Source organism: Oratosquilla oratoria, chromosome 18, assembly GCF_046742065.1.
Source record: "Oratosquilla oratoria isolate Oo_2021 chromosome 18, ASM4674206v1, whole genome shotgun sequence".
NCBI lineage: Eukaryota > Metazoa > Arthropoda > Malacostraca > Stomatopoda > Squillidae > Oratosquilla > Oratosquilla oratoria.
In genome coordinates, this window is record NC_134794.1 from 58,106,510 (window position 1) to 58,134,054 (window position 27,545).

The following is a 27,545-nucleotide window of genomic DNA, read 5'->3' on the forward strand; positions in this document are numbered from 1 at the left end:
GTCCCTTTCCTCTTTCTCCATCTATCCTCCACTCTCAGCTTACCTTCCACCAAAAAATGATCTGATATTCCCCCACCCTCTCCCCAGAGCACATGTACATCCTTAACTCTTCCTATCATAATCCTATTTACCACTACATAATCCATTAGCGCTCTATCTACCACCCTTCCCTCCACCACCCTCTCCCATGTGTACTTATGCTTGACTTTCTTCCGAAACACTGTATTTGCTATCATCAACTCTCTTTCTAGACACATTTCCACCATCAACTCTCCACTACGATTCTTTCCTGGAACTCCATTCTCCTCTCTGAAACTAGATGTAGGCACTAAGATTATTTGTAAGATATCAGTTTGATGTACTGTATACTACAAGTAAAATGTTGATTGATATGTGTACAATTTATTCTGATTCATCTTTATTTTCTCAGCTTTACCAGCCCCTAAACATCTTCATTGCATTGGTTGGAGTAGAAGTATGGAAAGATGATGATCAAGTTAACATCTCTACTAATGGGGACACTACGCTTACCAACTTCCTCACGTATCGTAAAGTCAGACTCATCCGCGAATACCCCAATGATAATGCTCAGCTCCTCACGTAAGTATTGCAACAGAAAAGTATGTTGACAGGATACCATTAAATCCATAAATTGGCTAGATACAGAGAAATAACATACATACATACATACATATACCAAGGCTTTTTCCCCCTTCCAAGGGAGGTAGCCAAAAAGGGAAAGGCATAAAAACACTCCCACCCATTTCATCCCTAAATACACTCCACACCCCTCCCACCCTTCCTCTCATCTGAGCACCTCCTGGATGACGGGTCATCCCTGCACCCTGCCCACCGCCCTGGGTCAGAAGCAGTGTCGCAAGACACAGTACATCCACAGCAAGGCCGCTTCATTTAATCGGCGACCCCCCCTCTCCGTCCCCCTTTGCATATAAGGAGAGGACGGGGAGAAATCCCTTCGGGCTGCGTCAAAATTTACTCACACATACTACCCCACCCCCCACCCCCCCGCCCATTCCTCCTCATGCAGTCACAACATCATCCATATACAACCATTCTCCACTCACCTCTGTCTTCCGTCCTCTCCCTTCCTTCCTCAACAGACATTCCCCTCTTCCCCAAAGCCCCCTTCACCCCATCCATCCACCTCATCCTAGGACGTCCCCTCATGTTCACTCCCTCCACATCTGCCTTCCATACCTCTTTTACTAGTCTTTCTTCACTCATTCTTTCCATGTGTCCAAACCATCCTAATATTCTTTCATCAACCCTATCTCCCAAATCCTTTTTCACCCCTGTTCTCCTCCTCACCTCCTCATTTCTCACTCTATCTAGCCTAGTAACCCCCACCATACTTCTCAGACACCTCATCTCAAACACATTCAAACTCCTTCTCTCTTCTTCTCTTATGTTCCACGTTTCTGCCCCATACAATGCTGTTGGCACAATCACTCCTTCATACAGTCTCCTCTTCGCATCCATTCCCAAATGTCTATTTCTCATTACACTCTTTAAACCACCAAGGCATTTACTCGCTTCTCTCAATCTACATTCTACCTCCACCTTCACTCCACCTTTTCCTGCTACACTTGCACCCAAGTATCTAAAACTATCCACTTCCTCCAGTCGCTCTCCCTTAATGTTCACTTCCAGTCTACTGCCACTTTCACCCCTTGTACATCTCATCACCTTACTTTTACCCACATTTATCTTTAGCTTTCTTCTATCACATACTCTCCCAAACTCTGCCACCAGCTTCCTCAATCCCTCCTCTGACCCTGCCACAAGCGCAGTGTCGTCTGCAAACAACAGCTGGCTCACCTCCCACTTTTCTCCATTTTCTTTAACCATCTCCAATCCCTGACTCACTACCCTAGCATTCACCTCTCGCACCACCCCATCCATGTATAAGTTGAACAGCCAGGGCGACATAACACATCCTTGACGAAGTCCCACCTTTACTTCAAACCACTCACTCTCTCCATTTCCAATCCTAACACATGCTCTACTACTCACATAAAAACTCTTGACAGCTCCCAAAAGCTTTCCTCCTATCCCATAAATCTGCATAACCTCCCACAGTGCCTTTCTGTCTACCCTATCATAAGCCTTTTCCAGATCCATAAAAGCCCAAAAAACATCCTTCCCCTTTCCTATAGCTTTCTCACATATCTGTCTTACCACAAAGATCTGATCTACACAACCTCTACCCGTCCTAAATCCACACTGTTCCTCACCAATTACTCCTTCTGTTCCTCTCCTAATCCTCTCAATTAAGATTCTCCCATAAGCCTTCCCTACTACACTCAACAGGCTAATCCCTCTGAAATTACTACATTCACACTTGTCCCCTTTTCCCTTGTAAAAAGGAACTATACAGGCACTACTCCAGTCCTCCGGTACTCTACCCTCTCTCCAGCAAACATTAAATAATCTCACCAACCAGTCCACCATCACTGAACCTCCCTTTTTCAGACATTCTGCATGACATCCATCCAGACCAGGTGCCTTACCTGCTTTCATCATCTTTACAACTGCCTTCACCTCATCCTTCCTTATTTCTCCTCCATTCTCCTCACTCATCACTCTCATTTTCTTCGTATTTCCCACTGCAGCTATCTTTCCCTCCCTATCCTCCTTCACATTCAGCAACTCCCTAAAATATTCTGCCCATCTTCCCCTCACTGCCATCTCTTCCATTATCAACTCTCCATCTGTACCTTTTACCTTTTCTTCCCTACTTGATTCACCTCCTCTTCCTCTCTTAATTTCTTTCCAAAACATCTTTTTATTACTTTCAAAATTTTCTGTCATACTCCTACCCCATTTCACATCTGCTCTCCTCTTTGCCTCCTTTACCTTTTGCTTTACTTCTCTTTTCTTTTCTTTGTACGTCTCATATGACTCCCCTGTCCTCTTTTGTAACCAATCTGTGAATGCTCGCTTCTTCTCTTCTACAACCTTCTTTGTTTCCTCATCCCACCATTCACTACCCTTTCTTCTATTTCCTCCTGTCCTTCTTGTTCCACACACCATCCTTGCACACTTTAAGACTCCCTCCTTGAACCATCCCCATTCCTCCTCCACACCCATCTCTGCTCTATCCTTAACTCCCTCCCACTCCTCCTTCAGCTTCTTTTCGTACTCCTTCTCCTTTTCCTTTTCATTCAAGGAGTTCACTCTAAGAACCTCCCTACCTTTTGTCCCTTTCCTCCTTCTCCATCTATCCTCCACTCTCAACTTACCTTCCACCAAAAAATGATCTGATATTCCCCCACCCTCTCCCCTTAGCACATGTACATCCTTAACTCTTCCTATCATAATCCTATTTACCACTACATAATCCATTAGCGCTCTATCTACCACCCTTCCCTCCACCACCCTCTCCCATGTGTACTTATGCTTGACTTTCTTCCGAAACACTGTATTTGCTATCATCAGCTCTCTTTCTAGACACATTTCCACCATCAACTCTCCACTACGATTCTTTCCTGGAACTCCACACTTCCCAACCACTCCATCGATTGGACCATTTCCCACTCTAGCATTAAGGTCTCCCAGTACTATTACATTGACATTTCTTCCTAAACCCTCTATGCACTCATTTAAATCTATCCATTTATTATGGAGAAATAACATAATAAATGGATTTGTATTTACATACCAGTGGCCTTTACAGGAGAAAAATGAAGAAAGGAGTTTCTTTAATCCCACTCAGCCCTATTGAGTCACCTGTTATGATAGGCATGGGAATATGGTGGCAGCATTCTTATCCCCCCACCAAGCTTGAGATAAACAGAGGTGATGTACTTGGAGTGTTGGAAGAATATCTGAAACAAGGGATAATTGAAGTTTATAAATTTCTCAGCTTTGCGAGTGGAGACGTTTTGTGTTCAGCAGGAGAAAGAGTGTTAGATGTTTGAGTAGTATGCCTTTATGTGAACAGTGATGGACTGACCTCCATGCTGCTCATCTTCAAGGTCTATCGATATGTTCACCTGCATCTAGATGTATGGGCTTACACACGGCCTCTGGCGTGGACGGTATCAACTTCAGCTATATTTCCTCCAGCTTTTTATATAAGAGGAGCTGACTTCAGGTTAATGCTCCCATTCTTTCACTACTATAAGCCAATGAAATAGAAACAGTCGCACACTGATACAACATAGACAACATTTCATTACTTCTTCCCAAAGAGATCTATGAGAGGTCCCCAAGGGTCATTGCCAGCCACTGTGGGTTTTCAATACTCAAAATAAGTCATTGTTTCATTATATAATCATACTCCCCCAAATGCACTCATGCATTTTTCTTTTTACAGTGGAAAGGTGTTTGATGCTGGAGTAGTTGGCAAAGCTCTCAAAGGACCTATTTGCACCTACCAATACTCAGGCGGTGTCAACATGGATCATAGTGACACAGTTGGTTTGGTGGCTACAACTGTTGCACATGAGATGGGGCACAATTTTGGAATGGAGCATGACACTGAGGAAGAGTGTAAATGTCCCAACAAGAGGTGCATAATGGCACCATCATCAGGGTTCGTATTCATAATCAGTTGAAATTTTGCTAGTTATGTCATCCAGGAGGTGCTAAGATAAGAGGGAGGGTGGAAGGGAGTGGAGTGTATTTAGAGATGGAATGGGTGGGAATGATTTTATGCCTTTTTCTTTTTGGCTACCTCCCTTGAAAGGGGGAAAAAGCCTTGGCATATGTATGTATGTATATATGTTATGTAGTGTTGGATAGCCCGAAGGTATTTCTCCCCGTCCTCTCCTTTATATGGGGGGGTCGCCGATTTAATGAAGCGGCCTTGCTGTGGATGTGCTGTGTCTTGCAACACTGCTTCTGACCCAGGGCAGTGGACAGGGTGCAGGGATGACCCGTCATCTAGGAGGTGCTAAGATGGGAGGGAGGGTGGAGGGGTGTGGAGTGTTTTCAGGGATGGAATGGGTGGGAATGATTTTATGCCTTTTCCTTTTTGGCTACCTCCCTAGTAAGGGGGAAAAAGCCTTGGTATATGTATGTATGTATTGTTGGATATTAAATTATGTTCAGATAACCTTGATATAGGAGAAAGGCATATAAATAGATATGATATCATTAATAATATGCCAAGGAAAGTTTCTGTCACAAGTATGCATGGAAGTAGGTGCTGAGATGAAAAGTGTAAAATGGGCTTTAATGTACATGAAAAGTTTGAAGGAGGAAGTCCTAAGTCCACAAAGATGGTATGTGGAATAAGGAGAATAGGTGGGAACAAAAGAGGCAGTGAATACTGGGAACAGAGAGATGAAGTCAGTGGTGGCAGTAAAGAAGTGAACATATGAAGATGGGTTGCAAAGTAGGAATGGGGAAGGACACGAGAGTTACAGAAGAAAAGAAGGTGGAAACAAATGCAAGGTAAGGGAAGCTAAGAGTAGAACAAGTGTAAGGTGGGTGGGTGGTTTGATTGGGAATTTTGAAAATAATAAAAAAGATGTTTTGGAAGGTCATGAAAAAAGTGAAGGTTGAACTTAGGTAGAGAGCAGAAGGTAAAAGATGGAGACCGACAAATGCCAACAGAAATGAAGGTGGTAAGGAGAAGATAGGTAGAGTATTTCCGGAATTTGCTGAGCGTTGAGTAAGATAGGGGGGTTTGATTATGGCACAAGATGACAGGAAAAATCTATGATGGGAGAAGAGAATGACAGGACGTTAGGAAAAGAGATGGCTCATCAAGCTGTTGCCCCAGGTCACTTGTAGGATACCCACAGCGCCCAGGTAACCAGCAGCCGCCACTGGATTGACCAATACGTCACTTGAGGAAGAAATATTGTGCTGTTACCTAGATAGGGCTAGGTTGGGGTAATGTAGAATAAACTGTTCACCGTCTTCATTGTGATGGTTGTGTCTGGGGTCACTTTTGTTTATGTGGCTAAGTCATATATGTGTTGGTGTTGTTTTAGTACTGGATGGTGACCTGAACTTAGCATTTATGAACATTCTGCTTCAATTTCTAGCAATAAACCTTTTAGAAGTATTTCCATGCCCATTTATCTTTTGTTTATGTGACTTTTCGTATATTGGCAGAACTAAAAGCCCAACCCACTGGAGCAGCTGTAGTCATGAGTACTTGGCTTTATCATTTGAGCGCTCCATGGACTACTGCCTGCGCAACAAACCCACCAGCATTTTTGACTCGCCCATCTGTGGTAATGGCTTCGTCGAACCAGGGGAACAGTGTGACTGTGGGCTGCCTGAGTACTGTATCAACCCATGTTGCAATGCAAGTACTTGCATGCTCTTTAACAATGCCACATGTGCCACAGGCCACTGTTGTGATTTGCAGGTGAGCAAATCAGCTATTCTGTAGTTTTTGTAGACTTTAGGGAAGCTTGAATGAAATGTGTATACACATGAATTGTTTTATGTATTCATCCTTATACTGTATATCCTATCTTGCAAAACTTTTTTCCACAAGAATTCAGTTCAGATATTATGCTGTGTTAAATGTATGGGGAGTGGGGAGTACAAAATGCATAAGGATTGTAGCTAGGTGGTCAGGGACAGTTGCAATGAATATTGGATCATTATATAGAATTTTATTATAAGTATTATTATTATTCATTTATTTGTTTATTTAATGAAGCAGCCTTACTGTGGATGTGCTGTGTCACCCCTATCTAACATCTCCTTTTTCACTCCCTCTCTCCTCCTCACTTCCTTCTTTCTCACTCTATCCAAACCTAGTAACCTCTACCATACTTCTCAGACATTTCATCTCAAACACATTCAAGTTTTTCTTCTCTGTGTCTCATAAATTCCACATCTCTGCCTCATGCAAAGCAGTCAGTACAATTCCCCCGGCATATAATCTCCTCTTTGCATCCATTCCCACATGCCTATTTTTCATGGCACTTTTTAATCCTCCAAGGCATTTACTTGCTTCTCTCAATCTACAATTTACCTCTGCCCTTTCCTGCCACATGTGACCTCAAATATCTAATGCTATTGTTTTATAGTGTTAAGAAAAATCCTGTAGGTGATTATCCTTTCTTCCCGTGCAGACTTGCCGCCCTAGACCAGCTGGCTACGGATGTAGACCCTCAGTACATGAATGTGACTTGGATGAATATTGTTCAGGGGATTCAGAGTATTGTCCTGATGATGTGCACAAAGAAGATGGACATGAATGTTCTAGGGGGATGGTGGGTATACTTACAGTTATGTTATATACGTGTTAAGAGTTGAGGTTAACTCCTGATTAACTGAAGAGATGTGTATGTTTATGTATTGGTTCTTGTACATTTTGGGCATGGACTATCACCAGTTTGCACAAAATGTGGGGGATGGGGTGCCAGGTGTTGGTGAGCTGCTCTCAACAGAATAAGAATATATGTTTTAAGAAAGTTTAAGTTTTGTGAAGCAAGGAACGAGTATTGGGCTTATTCAGGAGACCAGGTACTGGCCCATCAGGGCCACACCTGTAGATGGAGATGGAAGTGGAAGGTTAATCTGCTTTGAACATTAGTTGGATAGAGGTAGGTCTTCTCTGGGATCACAGTGTCTTTGGAGACCCATCTTTCCTCCATTGTCTTGGTGTTGCTGCTGAAAGGCATGGTTTTTATACTCCTTTCTCATGTAATATGTGAATTTCATTACTATCTGTCTATCTATATGCCAGGGGACTTTTTCCCCCATACCAGAGAAGTAGCCAAAGTCAAAAGGTATATACCCATTCTCATCCACCATACCCTTTCCTCCCTCTCATCTTAGCTCCTCATGGATGAAGGGTCATCCCTGTATCCCTGGGTCAGAAGCAATGCAGCAAGACACAGCACATCCATATCAAGGCCTTTTCACTTAATCAGCAAACCCCCCTCTCCATCCCTTCATGCAGAAAAATAGAAGACAGGGAGAAATCCCTTCGGGCAGCGTCATAATATCAGCCCGAAGGGATTTCTCCCCGTCTTCTCCTTTTATGCATGGGGGAACGGAGAGGAGGAGTCGCCAATTTAATGAAGCGGCCTTGCTGTGGATATGCTGTGTCTTGAGACACTGCTTCTGACCCAGGGCAGTGGACAAGGTGCAGGGATGACCCGTCATCCAGGAGGTGCTAAGATAAGAGGGATGTGGAGTGTATTCAGGGATGGAATGGGTGGGAATGATTTTATGCCTTTTCCTTTTTGGCTACCTCCCTAGTAAGGGGGAAAAAGCCTTGGTATATGTATGTATGTATAACTACTGCTAACCCCCCAATCCCCTATAACTTCATTGTATGTTAGTGAGAGTTAAGTTTAATGAACACTTCAAATATTAGTTAGTTTTATGATTCCCTTAACCCACATAGAACTAGTTGTTAATGTAAGTGTCCATGAGATCTAGCATGGTTTGTCACTGTATATGCAGTTAGCATAAGATTCTATGGATCTACCACAATGTATCCCTACCATCTTATTCTTTTTCATCTATTCATAGGCATATTGCTTCAAGGGGATGTGTAGAACCCATGAAGAACAGTGTCGTCTTTTATGGGGACCAACAGGGAAGAGTTCAGATGATCGGTGCTATAAAAAGAACACTGAGGGCAACCAGCATGGTAACTGTGGGTACAACTGGGTCAATGATACCTACTACAAGTGCATAGAAGAGTAAGTCACATATTTTACCGTAAATGAAATTTGTAGGAAAAGTCTCATGAAATTCAAGTCACTGTTTTGTTATTAAATTTTACTAACTAGGCCCTTGTGTGTCAGCCATACAAGTTTAATAAAGCATACTTTTTTTTCAGAGATGTCAGGTGTGGTATGGTACACTGTATGCATTTGAATGAACGGCTTGAATTTGGCATGGAAAGTGTGAGCAAAGTCGATCATTCTTTTCTTCGTGGGAAGAAAGGTGTTGTCATTCCCTGCAGGGTGGCTCTTGTTGATATGGGACTTGACATGAAGGACCCTGGCTTGGTCCCTGATGGTGCTAAATGTGGAAATGGTAAAGTAAGTAAAAGACACAAATTGATGTATGTGTAACGGAAAATGTTGGTGCTACATTGAATGTATTAAGTGTTATCAAGCCTGTACATAAAGATGAGAATAGGTGAAATAATAAATACAATGATTGTTGCCTAAGTTTTACTGACTAGAAAATTACACTCCCACCGTGGTTTGCAGCAGTCCTCAGATCCCCCCATAAATCTATCTAGGAAGAAATATTAGACTGTTGTCTGTTTTGTAATAGTCTTGGACTGTTTATTTGTCACCAGATGACAGTAATAGAATGAGGGGAGCAGATGCCAGTTGTCAGCTTGAAAAAGGTCAATTTCATCAGTATTTCTTACACTTTTTCACACATGGACAGCTGACTACTGGTGACTGCTCATCTCCTACTATTTTTAGCCAGTGACATAAAAACAGCCCCACACTAATACAACTTAAACAACAGTCTGAAGTTTGTTCCCAGAGAAATATGTGTTGCCAGCCACTGTGGGGCTACAAGTTTTCCATTCAGTGAAACTTAGGCAACAAATGTTATTACAGTGCTTCTTTACATGTTCTTGTTTTTGTAGTGATGTATGCTATTGCAGTGTCTCTTTTTCCATTCGCCCACACCTACAATTCCTACAGTCATTATTTCAGTCATTCCATCTTGGCACCTCCTGGATGACGGGTCATCCCTGCATCTTGTCCACTGCCCTGGGTCAGAAGCAGTGTTTCAAGACACAACACATCCACAGTAAGGCCGCTTCATTAAATTGGCAACCCTTCTTCTCCTCTCCATCCCCTCATGCAGAAAAGGAGAAGATGAGGAGAAACCCTCCGGGCTGCATCTGTTTTTAATAACTTTTTAATAAATTTTGGCCTCAGTGCTTTTAAGGAAAACAGGTCTCTAATTTGTTGGGTCTTCTTTATTTCCTCCTTTATATATTAGAACAATATTGGCATTTTTCCAGTCCTTTGGTATTTTTCCTTCTTTGAATGAGCAACTTATATATTTTGTCTATTCTTCTTTACATTCCTTTCATCAATTTGCTATTCTGTCTGGGCCATGTGATTTCCTGACATCAAGGTTCATTATTATTATTATTATTTTTTTTTTTTTTTCTTCTTCTTCTTTCTTCTTCCAAAATAGGTTTTGTCATTGATCAGTCTTCCTTTTCTGTATTTCTCATTTCTCTGTTAATAATTCTTCCTTTCAAATTCTATTAACATATGACCACTCTTCCCAAATGGTGTCTTGTATTCAATTTTATCCACAATTTCAGGTTCTGTTGTAAATATTAAGTCTGATCTCAGTGGTTCTTCATTACCTCTATAGTATTTTCTCTTACCCTTTGTGTCATTGTATGTTCTATAGTCATGTCAAGTAATACATTTTCCCATAAATCCTCCTCACCTTTCACTGTCATCTCTTCCCAACAGATTTCTTTGCAGTGTGTGTGTATTATTATCATTTTACACTCGCTTCCCATACTCAGTGATGTTCTACATGCATCCATTGTTTGAACTTTAACCTTTTATGTGCTCCTGTATCATTGCAGATGTGTGTTAACCAAAAATGTTTGCCAGTCGCAGACTTAAAAGTTTCACCATGCCCATATAGTTGTCATGGGAATGGTGTTTGCAATAGCTTGGGTCACTGCCATTGCCATGTGGGATATGCACCCCCTTACTGCCAATACCCAGGACTCGGGGGATCTCAAGATTCTGGACCAGCATCCAACCCACATGGTAAGAACCATGATTGTTATTATCAATAGTGAAATATTACTCGTCACCATATATGTTTACAGTAGAACACTACAGCTGTCCACTTCCCATATCTCCTTGCCCTCATCTATAAACTGCAAATATTTGCCTAGCACACTTGTGTTAACCTTCCCAACCACCCTATTCATATACACATTGAACAACCATGACTACATCACACAACTTTGATGCAGGCCCATATTTACCTCAAAATATTCGCTCTATGCCTTATTCTCATACGTACCCTATTATTGTAAAATCATTTGACCCCCTTTAAGAGATACAGAAACCCTAGACACATCCTTACATTTTGTTAAATATTTCTCACATACTAAAAACACTTGATGTTTGCATCCTCATATTCCCCCAAACCTAAATATCTCATCCCTAATCCAGGGCCCTCAAAGGGTGGGTTGCATATGCCCTGGAGCAACACATTTAGGGGGGTGGCAATTCTAGTTTGAACATGCCGTCCACAAAGCTGACAAAATGATTATAATAAAAAAACTCAAAGGGGTAAATACATGAGAGGAATGGCTGTTGTGAAATTCCATTGTGCAGCTTGTTAACTGGTGATCTAAACTTGGAGATGCTGTGCAAGTATGCTCCAAAGTAGTTGCATATGGAAATAAATATTTGGTGTTGCAATGCATATGCATGCAGAGCCTTATCCTGCAGGGTTTGGCTAATGTGCATTTGGATACGAGGGCATCATCATCATCATACCAAGGCTTTTTCCCCCTTACAAGGGGGGTAGCCAAAAAGGAAAAGGCATAAAATCATTTCCACCCATTCCATCCCTGAATACACTCCACACCCCTCCACCCTCCCTCTTATCTTAGCACCTCCTGGATGACGGGTCACCCCTGCACCCTGTCCACTGCCCTGGGTCAGAAGCAGTGTCGTAAGACACCGCACATCCACAGCAAGGCCGCTTCATTAAATCGGCAACCCCCCCTCTCCGTCCCCCCATTGCATAAAAGAAGACGGGGAGAAATCCCTTCGGGCTGCGTCAAATTTTGCTCACACATACTACCTCACCCCCCATCCCCCCACCCATTCCACCTCATGCAATCACAACATCATCCATATACAACCATTCTCCATTCACCCCTGTCTTCTGTCCTCTCCCGTCCTTCCTCAACAGACATTCCCCTCTTCCCCAAAGCCCCCTTCACCCCATCCATCCACCTCATCCTAGGATGTCCCCTCATGTTCACTCCCTCCACATCTGCCTTCCATACCTCTTTTACTAGTCTTTCTTCACTCTTTCCATGTGTCCAAACCATCCTAATATTCTTTCATCAACCCTATCTCCCAACTCCCTTTCCACCCCTGTTCTCCTCCTCACCTCCTCATTTCTCACTCTATCTAGCCTAGTAACCCCCATCATACTTCTCAGACACCTCATCTCAAACACATTCAAACTCCTTCTCTCTTCTTCTCTTATGTTCCATGTTTCTGCCCCATACAGTGCTGTTGGCACAATCACTCCTTCATACAGTCTCCTCTTAGCATCCATTCCCAAATGTCTATTCCTCATTACACTCTTTAATCCACCAAGTCATTTACTTGCTTCTCTCAATCTACATTCTACCTCCACCTTCACTCCACCTTTTCCTGCCACATTTGCACCCAAGTATCTAAAACTATCCACTTCCTCCAGTCGCTCTCCCTTAATGCTCACTTCCAGTCTACTGCCACTTTCACCCCTTGTACATCTCATCACCTTACTTTTACATACATACATATACCAAGGCTTTTTCCCCCTTACAAGGGAGGTAGCCAAAAAGGGAAAGGCATAAAAACTAAATACACTCCACACCCCTCCCACCCTCCCTCTCATCTGAGCACCTCCTGGATGACGGGTCATCCCTGCACCCTGCCCACCGCCCTGGGTCAGAAGCAGTGTCGCAAGACACAGTACATCCACAGCAAGGCCGCTTCATTTAATCGGCGACCCCCCCTCTCCGTCCCCCTCTGCATATGAGGCGAGGACGGGGAGAAATCCCTTCGGGCTGCGTCAAAATTTACTCACACATACTACCCCGGCCCCCACCCCCCCGCCTATTCCTCCTCATGCAGTCACAACATCATCCATATACAACCATTCTCCACTCACCTCTGTCTTCCGTCCTCTCCCTTCCTTCCTCAACAGACATTCCCCTCTTCCCCAAAGCCCCCTTCACCCCATCCATCCACCTCATCCTAGGACGTCCCCTCATGTTCACTCCCTCCACATATGCCTTCCATACCTCTTTTACTAGTCTTTCTTCACTCATTCTTTCCATGTGTCCAAACCATCCTAATATTCTTTCATCAACCCTATCTCCCAAATCCTTTTTCACCCCTGTTCTCCTCCTCACCTCATTTCTCACCTTATCCAGCCTAGTAACCCCCACCATACTTCTCAGACACCTCATCTCAAACACATTCAAACTCCTTCTCTCTTCTTCTCTTATATTCCACCTTACTTTTACCCACATTTATCTTTAGCTTTCTTCTATCACATACTCTCCCAAACTCTGCCACCAACTTCCTCAATCCCTCCTCCGATCCTGCCACAAGCGCAGTGTCGTCCGCAAACAACAGCTGGCTTACCTCCCACTTTTCTCCATTTTCTTTAACCATCTCCAATCCCTGACCCACTACCCTTGCATTTACCTCTCACACTACCCCATCCATGTACAAGTTGAACAGCCAGGGCGACATAACGCAGGAAGTCCCACCTGTACCTCGAACCACTCACTCTCTCCATTTCTAATCCTGACACATGCTGTACTACTCTCATAAAAACTCTTGACAGCTCCTAGAAGCTTTCCTCCTATCCCATATATCTGCATAACCTCCCAGAGTGCCTTTCTGTCTACCCTATCATAAGCCTTTTCCAGATCCATAAAAGCCCAAAAAACATCCTTCCCCTTTCCTATAGCTTTCTCACATATCTGTCTTACCACAAAGATCTGATCTACACAACCTCTACCTGTCCTAAATCCACACTGTTCCTCACCAATTACTCCTTCTGTTCCTCTCCTAATCCTCTCAATCAAGATCCTCCCGTAAGCCTTCCCAACTACACTTAACAAGCTAATCCCTCTGTAACTACTACATTCACACTTGTCCCCTTTTCCCTTGTAAAGAGGAACTATACAGGCACTCCTCCAGTCCTCCGGCACTCTACCCTCTCTCCAGCAAACATTAAATAACCTCACCAGCCAGTCCACCATCACTATACCTCCCTTTTTCAGACATTCTGCATGGCATCCATCCAGACCAGGTGCCTTACCTGCTTTCATCATCTTAACAACTGCCTTCACCTCATCCTTCCTTATTTCTCCTCCATTCTCCTCACTCATCACTCTCATTTTCTTTGCATTTCCCACTGCAGCTATCTTTCCCTCACTATCCTCCTTCACATTTAGCAACTCCCTAAAATATTCTGCCCATCTTCCCCTTACTGCCTTCTCTTCCGTTATCATCTCTCCATCTGCACCTTTTACCTTTTCTTCTCTACTTGATTTGCCTCCTCTTCCTCTCTTAATTTCTTTCCAAAACATCTTTTTATTACTTTCAAAATTTTCTGTCATACTCTTATCCCATTTCACATCTGCTCTCCTCTTTGCCTCCTTTACCTTTTGCTTTACTTCTCTTTTCTTTTCTTTGTACCTCTCATATGACTCCCTCATCCTATTTTGTAACCAATCTGTGAAAGCTCGCTTCTTCTCTTCTACAACCTTCTTTGTTTCCTCATCCCACCATTCACTACCCTTTCTTCTATTTCCTCCTGTCCTTCTTGTTCCACACACCATCCTTGCACACTTTATGACTCCCTCCTTGAACCATCCCCATTCCTCCACACCTAGCTCTACTCTATCCTTCACTCCCTCCCACTCCTCCTTCAGCTTCTTTTCGTACTCCTTCTCCTTTTCCTTTTCATTCAAAGAGTTCACTCTAAGAACCTCCCTACCTTTTGTCCCTTTCCTCTTTCTCCATCTATCCTCCACTGTCAACTTACCTTCCACCAAAAAATGATCTGATATTCCCCCACCCTCTCCCCAGAGCACATGTACATCCTTAACTCTTCCTATCATAATCCTATTTACCACTACATAATCCATTAGCGCTCTATCTACCACCCTTCCCTCCACCACCCTCTTCCATGTGTACTTATGCTTGACTTTCTTCCAAAACACTGTATTTGCTATCGTCAACTCTCTTTCTAGACACATTTCTACCATCAACTCTCCACTACGATTCTTTCCTGGGCAAGTACAGTAATTTACAATACCACCTAGAATTCCCTTGAATGCATCTCTTGGCTTGCTTCCTCTCTCGTGAGGGGGAAGAACTCTTTTGATATATTGTATATAATATAAAATTAATAATTAGAAATCTCTTTACATGTATAGTATTTGTGGTTGTGCCTTGCTGATGAAAGTTTGTAATAATTAATTATTTATGTTACTTGCAGCAACCAAGACATTTGTGGTGGGCCTTTATGTCTTTTTCCTTGGCATTGTACCACTGACAGTCCTGCTGCTGTGTCTTCTCTTCTATTCACGTGGTACTCTGAAGGAATGGTGGGAAAAGAAAGGGCGCCCTGCCACATCCAAGTATGTACTAGTGATAAGGAATTCAAAAGATTTCTCATACCTATAATTAAGGTCTTTACACAATAGAATTATGAGGAAAAAAAAATTGGATTGTATTCTTTGAAAGTGGAGTTTGGATATTACTAGGTGTGTATTGTTGTGACTTCAGTATATAAATCATCTGTGATTCATTGCTAAATAAGGCCTTTCTTCCTCCCACTTTGACTTGCCTGATCTAATCATTGCCATGTCATTCTTGCAAACCCTTGTATTATCCAAACATATTTCCAATCTGCTGCACATTCCAATCTAAAGTCTCCCATTATTCTACTGGCATATTTTTCCTGAAACAGATGATCTATAATCAAGACTTCTACACATTTTACCTCTTTGCTTTCAGTTGTCAATTAAACCCCCACCCAAAGTGCCTTTCTGTCTCTTTTAGTGTATAATAATTTTATTCTCATATTCTTCTCTTACCTATCATACTTAGCTTTCTCCATTTCTCATGCCCTATCTCTCTTGTTTTATTATCGCATATATCATGTAGACTTAATTTCATCTTTATTTCTTCTCTCTTATTGAACATTAAATTCTTTCTAATCCACTTCCTCATAGAAATTTTTCATACATACATACATATAACAAAGTGCTTTTCTCCCTTACAAGGGAAGTAGCCAAAAAACAAATGCATTGAATCCACTCCCACCCATTCCATCCCCACATACTCCACTCCCATCCATCCCCCTCCCTCCCTCTTATCTTGGTTCCTCCTGGATGATGGGTCATCCCTGCATCTCGCCCATGGCCCTGGGTCAGAAGCAGTGTTGCAAGACACAGCACATCCATAGCAAGGCCTCATGCAGAAATGGAGAAGACGGGGGAAAATCCCTTTGGGCTGCATCAAATTATTTTTCACACAAACTTCCTCACCCCCAGTCCCCACCCACTCCCTTCCATGCATCACAGCATCATCCATACACAACCATTCTCCATTCACTCCTATCTTCTGTCCTCTCCCGTCCTTCCTCAATAGACATTCCCCTCTTTCCCAATGCCCCTTTTACCACATCCATTCATCTCATCCTTTGTTGCCCCCTCATGTTCACTCCTTCTGCCTCTGCCTTCCACACTTCTTTTACTAATCTTTCTTAACTCATTCTTTCCATGTGTCCAAACCATCCTAATGCTCTTTCATCAACCCTATCTCCCAACTCCCTTTCCACCCCTGTTCTCCTCCTCACCTCCTCACCTCCTCATCACTCTATCCAGCCTAGTAACCCCTATCATACTTCTCAGGCACATCATTTCAAATACATTCAAACTCATCTTCTCTTCCTCTCTTATGTTCCATGTTTCAGTTCTGTATAATTAACTTTGGCAAGATTGTATCTACCTTATTTGAGTCTCTTTTTAATGATATTTTCCCTACTTCCACATTAAATTTGTAGCCATTATCACTTTTCTTCACATTTTTATCTCTTATGTAACACTGTTGCTCTTAAATAGCTGTGAAATTACTAATTGTTGTATCACTTTGCAGAATACCACATGTGGATGGTAGAAAGAGAGAGGGTGGACATCGACACACTGATATGTCTTCTCCTGTATCAATAAATGGAACCGTGCGATCACCGACACCACCGTCATCACAAGGCAGCAAGAGCAATAGTCCACTCCTCAATGGCCATGCGAAGGCCCTTTCTGATGGTCCCAACCCAGCAAAACACTTTTCTAGCACATTCTTTGGTAAACATGAGGGCTTTACCCTTACACCCAAAAAGGATAATCAGGGATTACCCACCTACAGTCAAGCAATAGCATCCTCCACAAACACACCTTCTTTTGCAGCTACAGCTCCTCCATTGCCAACATCAGCACCAGTGCTCCCAAGACCTCCACCTGTATCTGCCCCAAAAATCGAAAAAGCATCCGAGTCTGCTTCACCTGTGAAAACAAAGTCAGCCACAGCACCAAGTGACAGTGCGGTCATTGCCAAACCTCAAATAAGCGGGCCAAGCCTCCAAACCTCCACTAACCCTGACCTAGCCAAGTCCGTCATCCGGCCTGCACCCCTTCCGCCTCCACCTGCACCTGCTCCACCATATAGTGCAGTGCACACAGGTGGCATGATAGGAAGTAAGAGTGCAGGTAGCCAGTCGGCTATGACAGGGGAAGTGGCACTTCGCAAAGCCCCATCTCCTCCCACTCGCCCTCTTTCCGTCCCTGATGCCACAATGCTCCACCATTCTGCTCCTGCCAACCCCACTTCCACATGCAACAGTGGTACAGTGGGGAAGGCTTCAGCTGTGGCAAGACTTGCTTCATTCTTAAGTAAGAAGGACAGAGTGGATGGACCACAAGGTCAACCCGGCACAGTCGCAGAACAGGAGCTATCACGATCTAACACACTATCACGAAAAGCAGCCAAAATAAATCGTGAGAGTTTAATGCAATTAGAAATTTCAGCACCAATGCAGTTGCAAGCCACAGATCTACCCGCCAATCTTGTACCTGTTCGGTCTGCACCCGACCCCCCTGCACCAGCTGGCATCCAGTCTGGCCCCAACAAAGATGACCAGCCTCGACCTGGAAAAGTGTCATGGGCTGCTTCTGTCCCAGAGGAGAAAGGAAGCGAGGTAGGTCAGCATCAGCAGCAGTCAGCATGGACTCCATTGGCCAAAAATGATACACAGGCACACATCGAGCTAACACGCATGGGCAGCTTACGAGAGCCTTCAGTTACTGTCCGTCCACCCATCCCAAAGTTTGGATCTTTGCGTGCCCCTCGACCCAAGAGCCTTCCACCTACGCGTCCATCAGAACCACCACCACGTCCACCCCTTCCTGCTATCCCTGGTACACCAGAAAATGAATACTTGTATGACGACTGCCTCAATGTCGAAGATGTTGCACCCCTCGCAGCTGGGGAAGTGTCCCCTCCAGAGAGCATCTATGCCACCATTGATGAAAAGACACCAGAAGCAGCCCTTGAAGAGGTTACTTTTGCACCTGCTGATGAAAATTCAGAGAGAAAGGGGAAGAAAGGTATCTTTTCCTTCCTGTACAGTAAGCCTAAAAAGAAAAAGAAGGATGAGAAAGGTGGGACAGAGCCTGTTTATTGCAACGTGACAACAGATCCTTCTACTTCTTCATCATCATCCTCACTCAGTCCTCCTGTTTCCAACCCTGACAGAACTAGTTTTGAGGGCTCAGAAGATGGTGGATTACTTTCAGAGATTGTTAGTGAACTCTCTCACCGTGAGTATGAAAATACTAAGTCTAAACAAAAAACAGTAACATCACCAAGTCAGGGGCCAGACTCTTCATCCATAAAACCTACCAGTATCAAAGATAAAGGCATTGAAACCACAGATAGTGTTGTTGTAAGCCAGTCAAACAGTATTACAAATTCACGTGGAGGGCAGGTTTCTTGGCCTGTTAAAAAATTCGGTTCAGAGTTTTCCTCTAAGCCCCCGACCACTACAGCATCCCACACACCTTCTCACACATCAACTATTACACCTTGCCCACCGTCTACAATATCTCCCATTTGCGTTACAACAAGTTCTCCCAAAAGTGCTACGTCTTTTAGGACCACAACCACTGAACCACGTGGGGTCTTTTCATACCTGAAGAAATCTAGCAGTACGGGATCAGGTGTGAGTAAAACTCAGTCTGGTGTCCAGGTCCAGTCCTCTGCCAGTTTTAGCAATGCTAAGCCAACCCCAGAGGTTCGTACTTCATCCTCTAACCCCAAATCCTTAGAAGCGTCCTTGGCAGCCGTTCGGGCAGCAGGTGCTGCTGCAGGGAAAGCAGCAGCATCAACAGCAACAGCTGACAATAAGAAAACTCTCACTAAAGGTGATACATCAAGCAAAACATTTGAGGCCCTCAGATCAAACTTTGTATCAAGTTCGTCATCAACCAAACCCTTTTCTACAACCACAACTACAACAGCAACTGTTACAACAACAACTTCATCTCTCTCAACAACCACATCATTTACCACCACCCCTACAGTAACCACCCCAGTAGTGCAGAGCAACAAGACCAGTAACATTTCATCCACAATTCCTTCTGCTAGTGCTCCTAAATCAAGAGTGGCATTCCCTCCAGATAAAATTATTTTCCCCCCAGATAAAGTTCTGACTCAAGCAGGTAGCAAGAAGGGTGATATCAAAATGACAGTGAAGAAGCCTGAAGGTAGTAAAGGTGCAAAAGCTTCATCTACTGCACCCAATAAAGTCACATCATCTGGGGGCAAGGTTACATCACCAGGATCCAAGGCAGTAGCTGGACCCGGGTCTAAGGTAACTTCACCAGGGTCCAAGGTAACTTCACCAGGGTCCAAGGTAATGTCTGGAAAAGGAGGAAAAACTACACCTACAGGGTCTAAAGTACCTGCAGGGCCAAAAGCCACTTCTCCCCAAGGATCTAAGTTATCATTATCTTCCTTGGGTAGTAAGACATCCTCAAACCTGTCCTCATCATCTTCATCATCAAAGGCTAGTGGTGCATCTGTACGAGGATCTACGCCTTCACGGACCTCAACAGGTAAAGCAGACAGGAGCCAAAGTGCAACACCAACATCCTCTACCTCATCAACATCAAATGAGGAATCCGGTAACACTAAAAGTAAGATTGGTGTGAGTAACAAAAAGACAGTGACTAGGACAGAAGGAACACCTAAAGAAAAGGCACTGCCACCTGATAAAGGCAGCTCAGCTAAGGCTACAGAGAAACAATCCAGTACTGGTGCAGGTAATGCTAATAACCATCCTGGTATTAAGAAGGGCAACAAACTTAGTGGCAGTACCAGTGGGAACAAAGTGAATTCAGGCAAACTTGTATCACCCTCAAAGCCTTTAGGGTCTTCAGGTTCAGTGTCCTCTCGGAACCCCACCTTCACAGCAACTACAGGAACTGTGGCTGCAATGCAGCAGAAATTTGAGAAAAAAGACATAGAGAAAGAAGAGGATGTAAGTAAGAAGAAAAGTGGGAAATCAGCATTAAAAGGACAAACAGTTAAATCTACCAAACCTAGTGTTGCACCAAAACCTAAGTGAAAGATGGAACGTGGTCAGGTTCAAGAAAGTGTACATGTTGTGTGTTTTGTATAGCTCTGTGAAAGGTGGAGGAAGTATGGGGAGGGATAGAATGAGAGAATGGAGACAAGGGATTACCAAAGAAGGAAGCAAGTAGAGGAATTAGTGTTGCCAGAGTGAAGAAAATGAAATTGCAGAAAAATATACCAATGTGTCAGATCATCCTTCAAGTATAGTGTATGACTGGGACACGGTGCCTGCCCCTTTGATATACACACAAACAAAAATAGCAGTTAATAAAAACAAATATCAGCCATCTCTTCTTCCCTTCCATATCTTCCTCTTGCTCTCTGGAAAGCCAAAGATTTTAATTTCTAGTTGTGTTTGATGTGTTTCTATTATAATGTTATCAGTATTAGTTATTATTTGGCAGTAAAAAGCATAAATCTTATTGTTGTTCAAAGGCAAACTTGGTTTTTTATGCTGAAATTGATATGCTGTTACATATGCAAGTGATATACTTAACACATGTTTCTATAAAAATTTGTTTTTTATTATGGACAACAATTTATCCATCAGAGATAGCATTTGTTGTTATGTTTGACAGATTATTTAAATCACATTAATTTAAAGACTTCACTATTTTCAACATGAAAATGTCTTCAAATATGATGTTATACCAGACTTACCTTTGAATGACAGTTTTACAAAGTAGAGGCCAAGGATATTTTGTACTGAGTTTTCACTCTTTTGATATTTTTGACATTTAGTTGTGTACAACATAATTTTTTTTTTTATATTTGGATTACTGTGTACATGAAATGTATCAATATGGCATAGAATACCCTAGAATACACTAACTTGCTCTTCTGCAGTTGAAAATATGTGATACATTAGCTCTTAGTGTCATATTGAGAGAAGTGAATCTGGTTAGTCCCTCTTTTAAAGGTTGATTTCCATTCTTTAGGGAGTCATTGTACATAAGTTCCTAGGCAACTCCAAAAATGATATGTGATGTATTTGATACTGAAGCATAGCAAAGTGGATTGTAATGGTATTCATGTAGTATTGATGATACGTTCATTTAACCTAGTCTTCAAGTGATGGTTTGCATTATGTAGAACTTGTGCATTTGTTCACCTGATAGATTAGCTCTGTTGCTGATGGTGTCAGTATTTCTAAGCTTTTCAGTACTTATTGCTATTATTACTATTGGCATTAGACATCATCATTTATTTGTATTGTTCTTTTGTTTTGTTGCACGTATGCATGATGGATTGAAAGTTGCTTGATAGGAGGAGAATGTTTTTATGTTGTGAAAAGAGTAGACGTATGGAGAATCGTAGTATTTATTGTTTCACACAAAAGTGAATCCTTTCCTCTTGCTAAGGCTCAAATGTTGGTAACTGCAGTTAACATCAAGTTTTAAATATATGAACCCTCTTCATTGTGAGGCCTTCGATATTGTAAATGTAAATAGTCTGTTTACATTGCATGTGGATGAAATAGTGTAAATGCAGAATTGATAAAGGTGGAACTGAGGTGCCAGTTGTTATATTCAATGTATTGTACTGAAGATATCCTCCACTTAAAGACTTGAAAGAAAAAGAATCCACTGATGCTCCTTATAAGATAAATCTATTAGAATTCTCACTATAGATATCATAGATTTCCTTCAATTTATATAATGCCTATGCTAAACCTGTTTATGGCAAGAGTTTATACATATGTATGTGTGTGTGTGTGTGTGTGTGTATAGTGTATATATAATATATGTATATATAAATAGTGGTTGCGGAAACTTTGGGTGCAAATTGACAAGAGACGAACATAAACATTTAAAGATATTTAAATGGTTCATGACGTACCTTATTTGCCAAGCAGTTTTCCTTTAAGCTTGATGACCTCCAGACATGCTGGGCTACATCTTGCGAGTTTTTCTATGTTGGGAATAATATCCCAAATACCCCGTATTTCTATTTTTAACTTCGCTGCAGTCAAAACGTCACAATCCTGAAGCTGTTTTTTTAATGGTATGCCACACATGCTCTATTTAGGTCTGGTGAATTCTCAGGCCACTTTTTGAAGTAATCAACACCACAGTCCTCTAGCCACTGGGTAATAGACTGAGCTGTGTGAGCAGGAGCTCTGTCCTGCATAAACCAGCTAGCATTACAGTTTTCAAAACTTTCAGACAGGTTATCACACAATAACTGCTGATTTACACTCATTTTGTTCAGGAACACTAAATTGCCAACTCCTCCTCCAAATTCAAAGCACCCCCACACCATAACACTTTGTGCATGTTTCACCACTTCAGCTGTATAGCGTGGGTTTAAGGTCTTACAAAAAGCTATGTGATCACGTATGGTTTGTGCACTTGAGAGGGGAAGAACCTTAGCACAACAACACACAATATTGTGAATCTTTGGCTAAGTGATTAGAAATACATCTTAGACACATCCTGCAGTAGTGCAGGGTTATTTTTCTTCAGTTTTTGAGCTGTGTGTTGAATCTTTATCCAACTGCCTCCAAATAACCTTAGAAATATGATTTGATATCTTCCTTACCCAACTAGAGCAAGGCTTGGGGCTAGAAAAGGCATCACCTCCTCTGTCTCGAAATTTCTTGGTTCACTTTTGAACTTGCCACACTCCAATTTCCACATGGGTGGCTATATCTTTATATTTATAACCCACTTTATAGAGGGTTATAATAACAATAATTGTGTCTCTTCCCAGCACTTTATCACTTCCCATTACAGAGATGATGAGGCACAAAAACAGACCACCGCAAAAAGTTGACTAGTCCATGTGAGAGATGTTTACAAACTGACACCACTTGGTCCGGGGAATGACTAAACAAAATTACCAAGTGGTGCATGTTGTCTCGTCCAAATGACGGTACAGATGCTAGCATTGAAACATATTGATTGGAAATGGGTATTTTTCATGTTTTTTTAATTTAGTAAAAAGTTGGGCACCTGTAATTTTGTGCCCAAACTTTCCCCTACCACTGTATGTATGTATGTATCTATATATATATATATATATATATATATATATATATATATATATATATATATATATATATATATATATATATATATATATATATATATATAATATGTAACTGAAAGTGGAGGAAGTAGACAAGGAATAATGGGAGAATTTTAATGCTTTAATGTTTCGACCCACAGGGTCTTTATCATAAAGCTAACAATGAAGTACAACATGGACGTTTTATACACAGGCAGGTCATCTCTTGGGATGCCTAGGAGAGGTTGTTGCTACACTCATATCATTTGTGTATTTATTTTCTTTAACTATTAATAAACTTGTGGCTTTTGCTAAGCTTATAAAACCCTTTCTATGGTTAATGTTTTTATTAGTGTTGATATAAGCTGCTTCTATTGTCTTTCTCAATCTTTTAGCTGAACCTTTATTTATTACAATTGTATTGTCCCATTCTGGAAGGTGGTCATACTTATCTATATGCCCTACAATAGAATTAGAAAATATTTGGTTTTTTACATCATTTTTATGTTCGTATAGCCTTTTATCCAGTCCACAACCTGTTTTGCCAAAATATGATGATGGGTAGCTTTTACATAGTATCTTGTATACAATACTGTTTTCATTAGTTGGGTTATTATTACTATGTATGACCAAATGTCCTACTCTGCTACCTGATGTTCTAGCTATCATAATGCCTGCTTTTAAGAGGAATCTGTCTAGGTGTGAATTAATATTGGAGTTTGGAACTGTGATATATCAGGCTTCTTTGTTGCATTTATTATCTTTGTTTCTCTTACTTTTTTTTTTTTTTTTTTTTTTTTTTTTTCTCCTCAATTTACCCAGGAGACCTTTATATTTTAGTTTGTTGAATGTTTCTGTGATATGATTTAGTTCATCTTCCAGAAACTCTTCACTACATATGCAAAATGCTCTGAGGAAGAAGCCTATTACTATACCTGTTTCAGTTCTATTATTGTGCCCCAAATAAAAATGTATGTACTCTTCCTTATTGGTGGGTTCGCGGTATACTGAAAACTTTACATTTTTGTTTCTGTGTATAATAGTGTATAAAAAGGGGTAATTTTCTGTTCTCTATTTCTGCTGTATGTTTTATTAATACTGTTTAATCTTTTTAACTTGTTGTTAATATTAATTTCTTTAGGTGCAATTACAATAATCTCGTCAACATATCTTAACCATATGTTACTTCTACCCATTACTGATACATAATTTTCCATTTTGAGTATTTCCATACATTAATTGGTTAACACAGCAGAAAGGGGGCTACCTATAGCTAGGCCAGAAGGTTTTATAAGCTTAGCAAAAGGCACAAATTTATTAATAGTTAAAGAAAATAAATACACAAATGATTTGAGTGTGGCAACAACCTTTCCTAGGCATCCCAAGAGATGACCTGCCTGTGTATAAAATGTACATGATTTACTTCATTGTTAGCTTTATGATCAAGACCCTGTGGGTCAAGACATTAAAGCATTAAAATTCTCCCATTATTCCTTGTCTACTTCCTCCACCTTCAGTTACGTTTGCCAATATGTAGTTAATTCAATATATATATATATGTATATATATATACACACACACAAGTTGTGATTGTCAATGATTTAGTATTAAGCAGTCTCTCAACCATTTTACTGTTTTCATGAAATAGGGAATTATTTAACGATGAGAAGTTGTTGATATTTTTTTAATGACTAAGAAATGCTTATGTAATAAGTGAATGGAGTGTGTGAGAGTATGCTCATGGTATTGCTAAGATATTTTGGAAACATGGCAATTTATGAGAATGACAAAATGAAATTAAAAGGAAAAAAAGTAAGAATTGGCTGATTATTATTTTTTCTTTAGTGAAAAAAATATAATTATACAATAATCATTCTGTTGTTTCTTTTTGAATGTGTTGGAAGTGAAAGGAATTTGAAAAATATAAGACTTACAATGAAATAATTAGATAAACTTGTGAATATAAATAATTCTGTAGTTTAATATGTTTAGAAAAAAATTAATGATGAATCAAGATGAAAATGTTATAGATATCTTAATTATTTTTGCGTGCATTAAGGACAATTTTAGATTTGTGTAGATTATTTACACAATCTGTGAAGGTAAACATTGTTAGGAAAATAAGAGTATATTCTTTTCATTTATCTGTAAACTATATAATTGATTTTGAGGTGTTACGAGTTAGAGTTGAGCTGAAGGTAAGTCTTAAAGGAAACTAGAGGAAGTGGATAATTTTAAGTATTTTGGGTTACATGTAACAGGGAATGGAGGAGTGAGGGTGGAGGTAAATTAAAGTGAGGAAAATAAGTAAATATCATGGGGAAGCTAAAAGTATGTTGAGAAATAGGTACAGGGTGTTTGAGTTAAATTTGACACTTTTTTTGGAAAGGAAAGAAAAACATCATATCTTGGCCAAAAATTTATGTATTCTCAAAATTTAAAGTCCATCTCTTAGAGGATGTTTTGCCAAATGCAACTCAAAGAAGGTGCCCTGAGCCTCCACCATGGCCTCCAGACAGGACCTGAACCTGCAGCATGCAACCATCATGGTGTCCTTTGAGAGACACCTGAACACCAGTTTGATCCTGGCAGTCAGCCTGTCCTTGGTGTTGCAGGTGGTACAATTGGTGTCTTTTTCAACTGCGTCCCATGCATAGTAGTCCATGGGGTTGCAATCAGGTGAGTTGGGGGGCCAGATGTTGGGACTGGTGAAGTCGTAGAAGTTCTCGGACAGCCACTTCTGGGTTTTCCCGGAGGTGTGACAGGGAGCTGAGTCCTGCTGCCACACATATGGTCTTCCCACAGCCACCCTCTCCACCCAGTGCTTGACAACAGTAGACAGCAACTCAATATAGCCTTCTGAAGTGAGTCTGAGTTCCTCTTCAAAGATATGGGGCAGCATGACTTGGCCTTCACTGGAAACACACCAAAAGACCATCACAATTGCAAAAAAATGGGAAAGACTTGTCAAAAATAAATGGATTAAACACTTGGAGGAGAACAACATACTAAACCCCAAGCAATTTGGATTTAGAAGTGGAAAATCATGTACTGCAAACTTAATATGTTTTACTCAAGATTAATAGAAATAATAAAGAGATGGTTGTGCACTGTGCTTTTTTTGACTTACAAAAGGCTTTTTACAAAGTACCACACAAAAAGCTACTAAGAAAAATTGAAACAATAGGTGGAATACAAGGAAAATTATTGGAATGGATGAAAGATTTCTTGAATGGAAGAAAAATGAGGATGGCATTTAGGAGAAAAGAACTCAAATTGGGTAGATATGATAAGTGGAGTCCCCCAAGGCTCTGTATTGGCTCCAATAATGTTTGCTGCTTATATGAACAACATGGATGAAGGCGTGGAATGTTATATGAACTTCTTTGCAAGTGATGCAAAACTATTGAAGAGAGTAAGTACAGAAGAAGATTGCAAATCTTTTCAAGAAGACCTGGATAAAGTCTGGAAATGGGAGTATAAAAGAACAAAGTGAATTTCAACATTAAGAAACGTAGTACAGATTGACCTCTGTACGTTAATTAATTAGCTGTGTTTGTGGTGTTTTCGCTGTGTTTTTGGTGCTGTTGTTTAGTGCTGTGCAATCACTATGCCGCCCAAAAACCACTCCAAATCAATGGATTATTCACATCAACAGACACCGTTACCCCCCTTTAGTCCGTTAATGAGAGGTCAATCTGTATAATGGAATTTGGAAAAAGCAAAAATAGAATATTGGGTCAATATAAAATTAGTACAAAGGAAGTTACAAAAGTAAACTCAGAAAGGGACCTAGGAGCAATTATCTCAAATGACATGACACCAGAGAAACAGGTTAACAAAATGGAGAAACTTATAACTTAATAATATCAATGAAAGTGGGCTTTCACTACATGGATGGGGAAATGGTAAGACCAAAATTGGAATATGCAGCATGTCTATGGACACCTAGTACAAATATATATATATATAGAAAGAATTCAAAGAGCAGTGACAAAGATGGCACCAACACTTTGCAAAGTTGACATATGAACAAAGATTGGACAAACTAAACTTATCAACCCCAGAACAAAGAGAAAGAGGTTATTTGATAACCATCTACAGAACTATGAAAAGGCTGGA

General features: G+C 41.1%; 1 protein-coding gene across 1 annotated transcript in view; it reads left to right on the top strand.

Annotated features, from left to right (window-relative positions):
* LOC143035271 (uncharacterized) overlaps positions 1–23,460 on the top strand; it is a 91,602-nt gene extending 68,142 nt beyond the window's left edge. The window contains exons 9-17 of the mRNA XM_076202125.1: positions 431–600; positions 4,340–4,558; positions 6,091–6,349; positions 7,068–7,208; positions 8,479–8,651; positions 8,792–8,996; positions 10,538–10,727; positions 15,217–15,358; positions 16,881–23,460. Of these exons, the coding sequence (XP_076058240.1) occupies positions 431–600; positions 4,340–4,558; positions 6,091–6,349; positions 7,068–7,208; positions 8,479–8,651; positions 8,792–8,996; positions 10,538–10,727; positions 15,217–15,358; positions 16,881–20,406 (5,025 nt within the window). The 3' untranslated portion in view covers positions 20,407–23,460. The remainder of the gene's footprint in view (positions 1–430; positions 601–4,339; positions 4,559–6,090; positions 6,350–7,067; positions 7,209–8,478; positions 8,652–8,791; positions 8,997–10,537; positions 10,728–15,216; positions 15,359–16,880) is intronic.
* Positions 23,461–27,545: the final 4,085 nt, after the last annotated feature.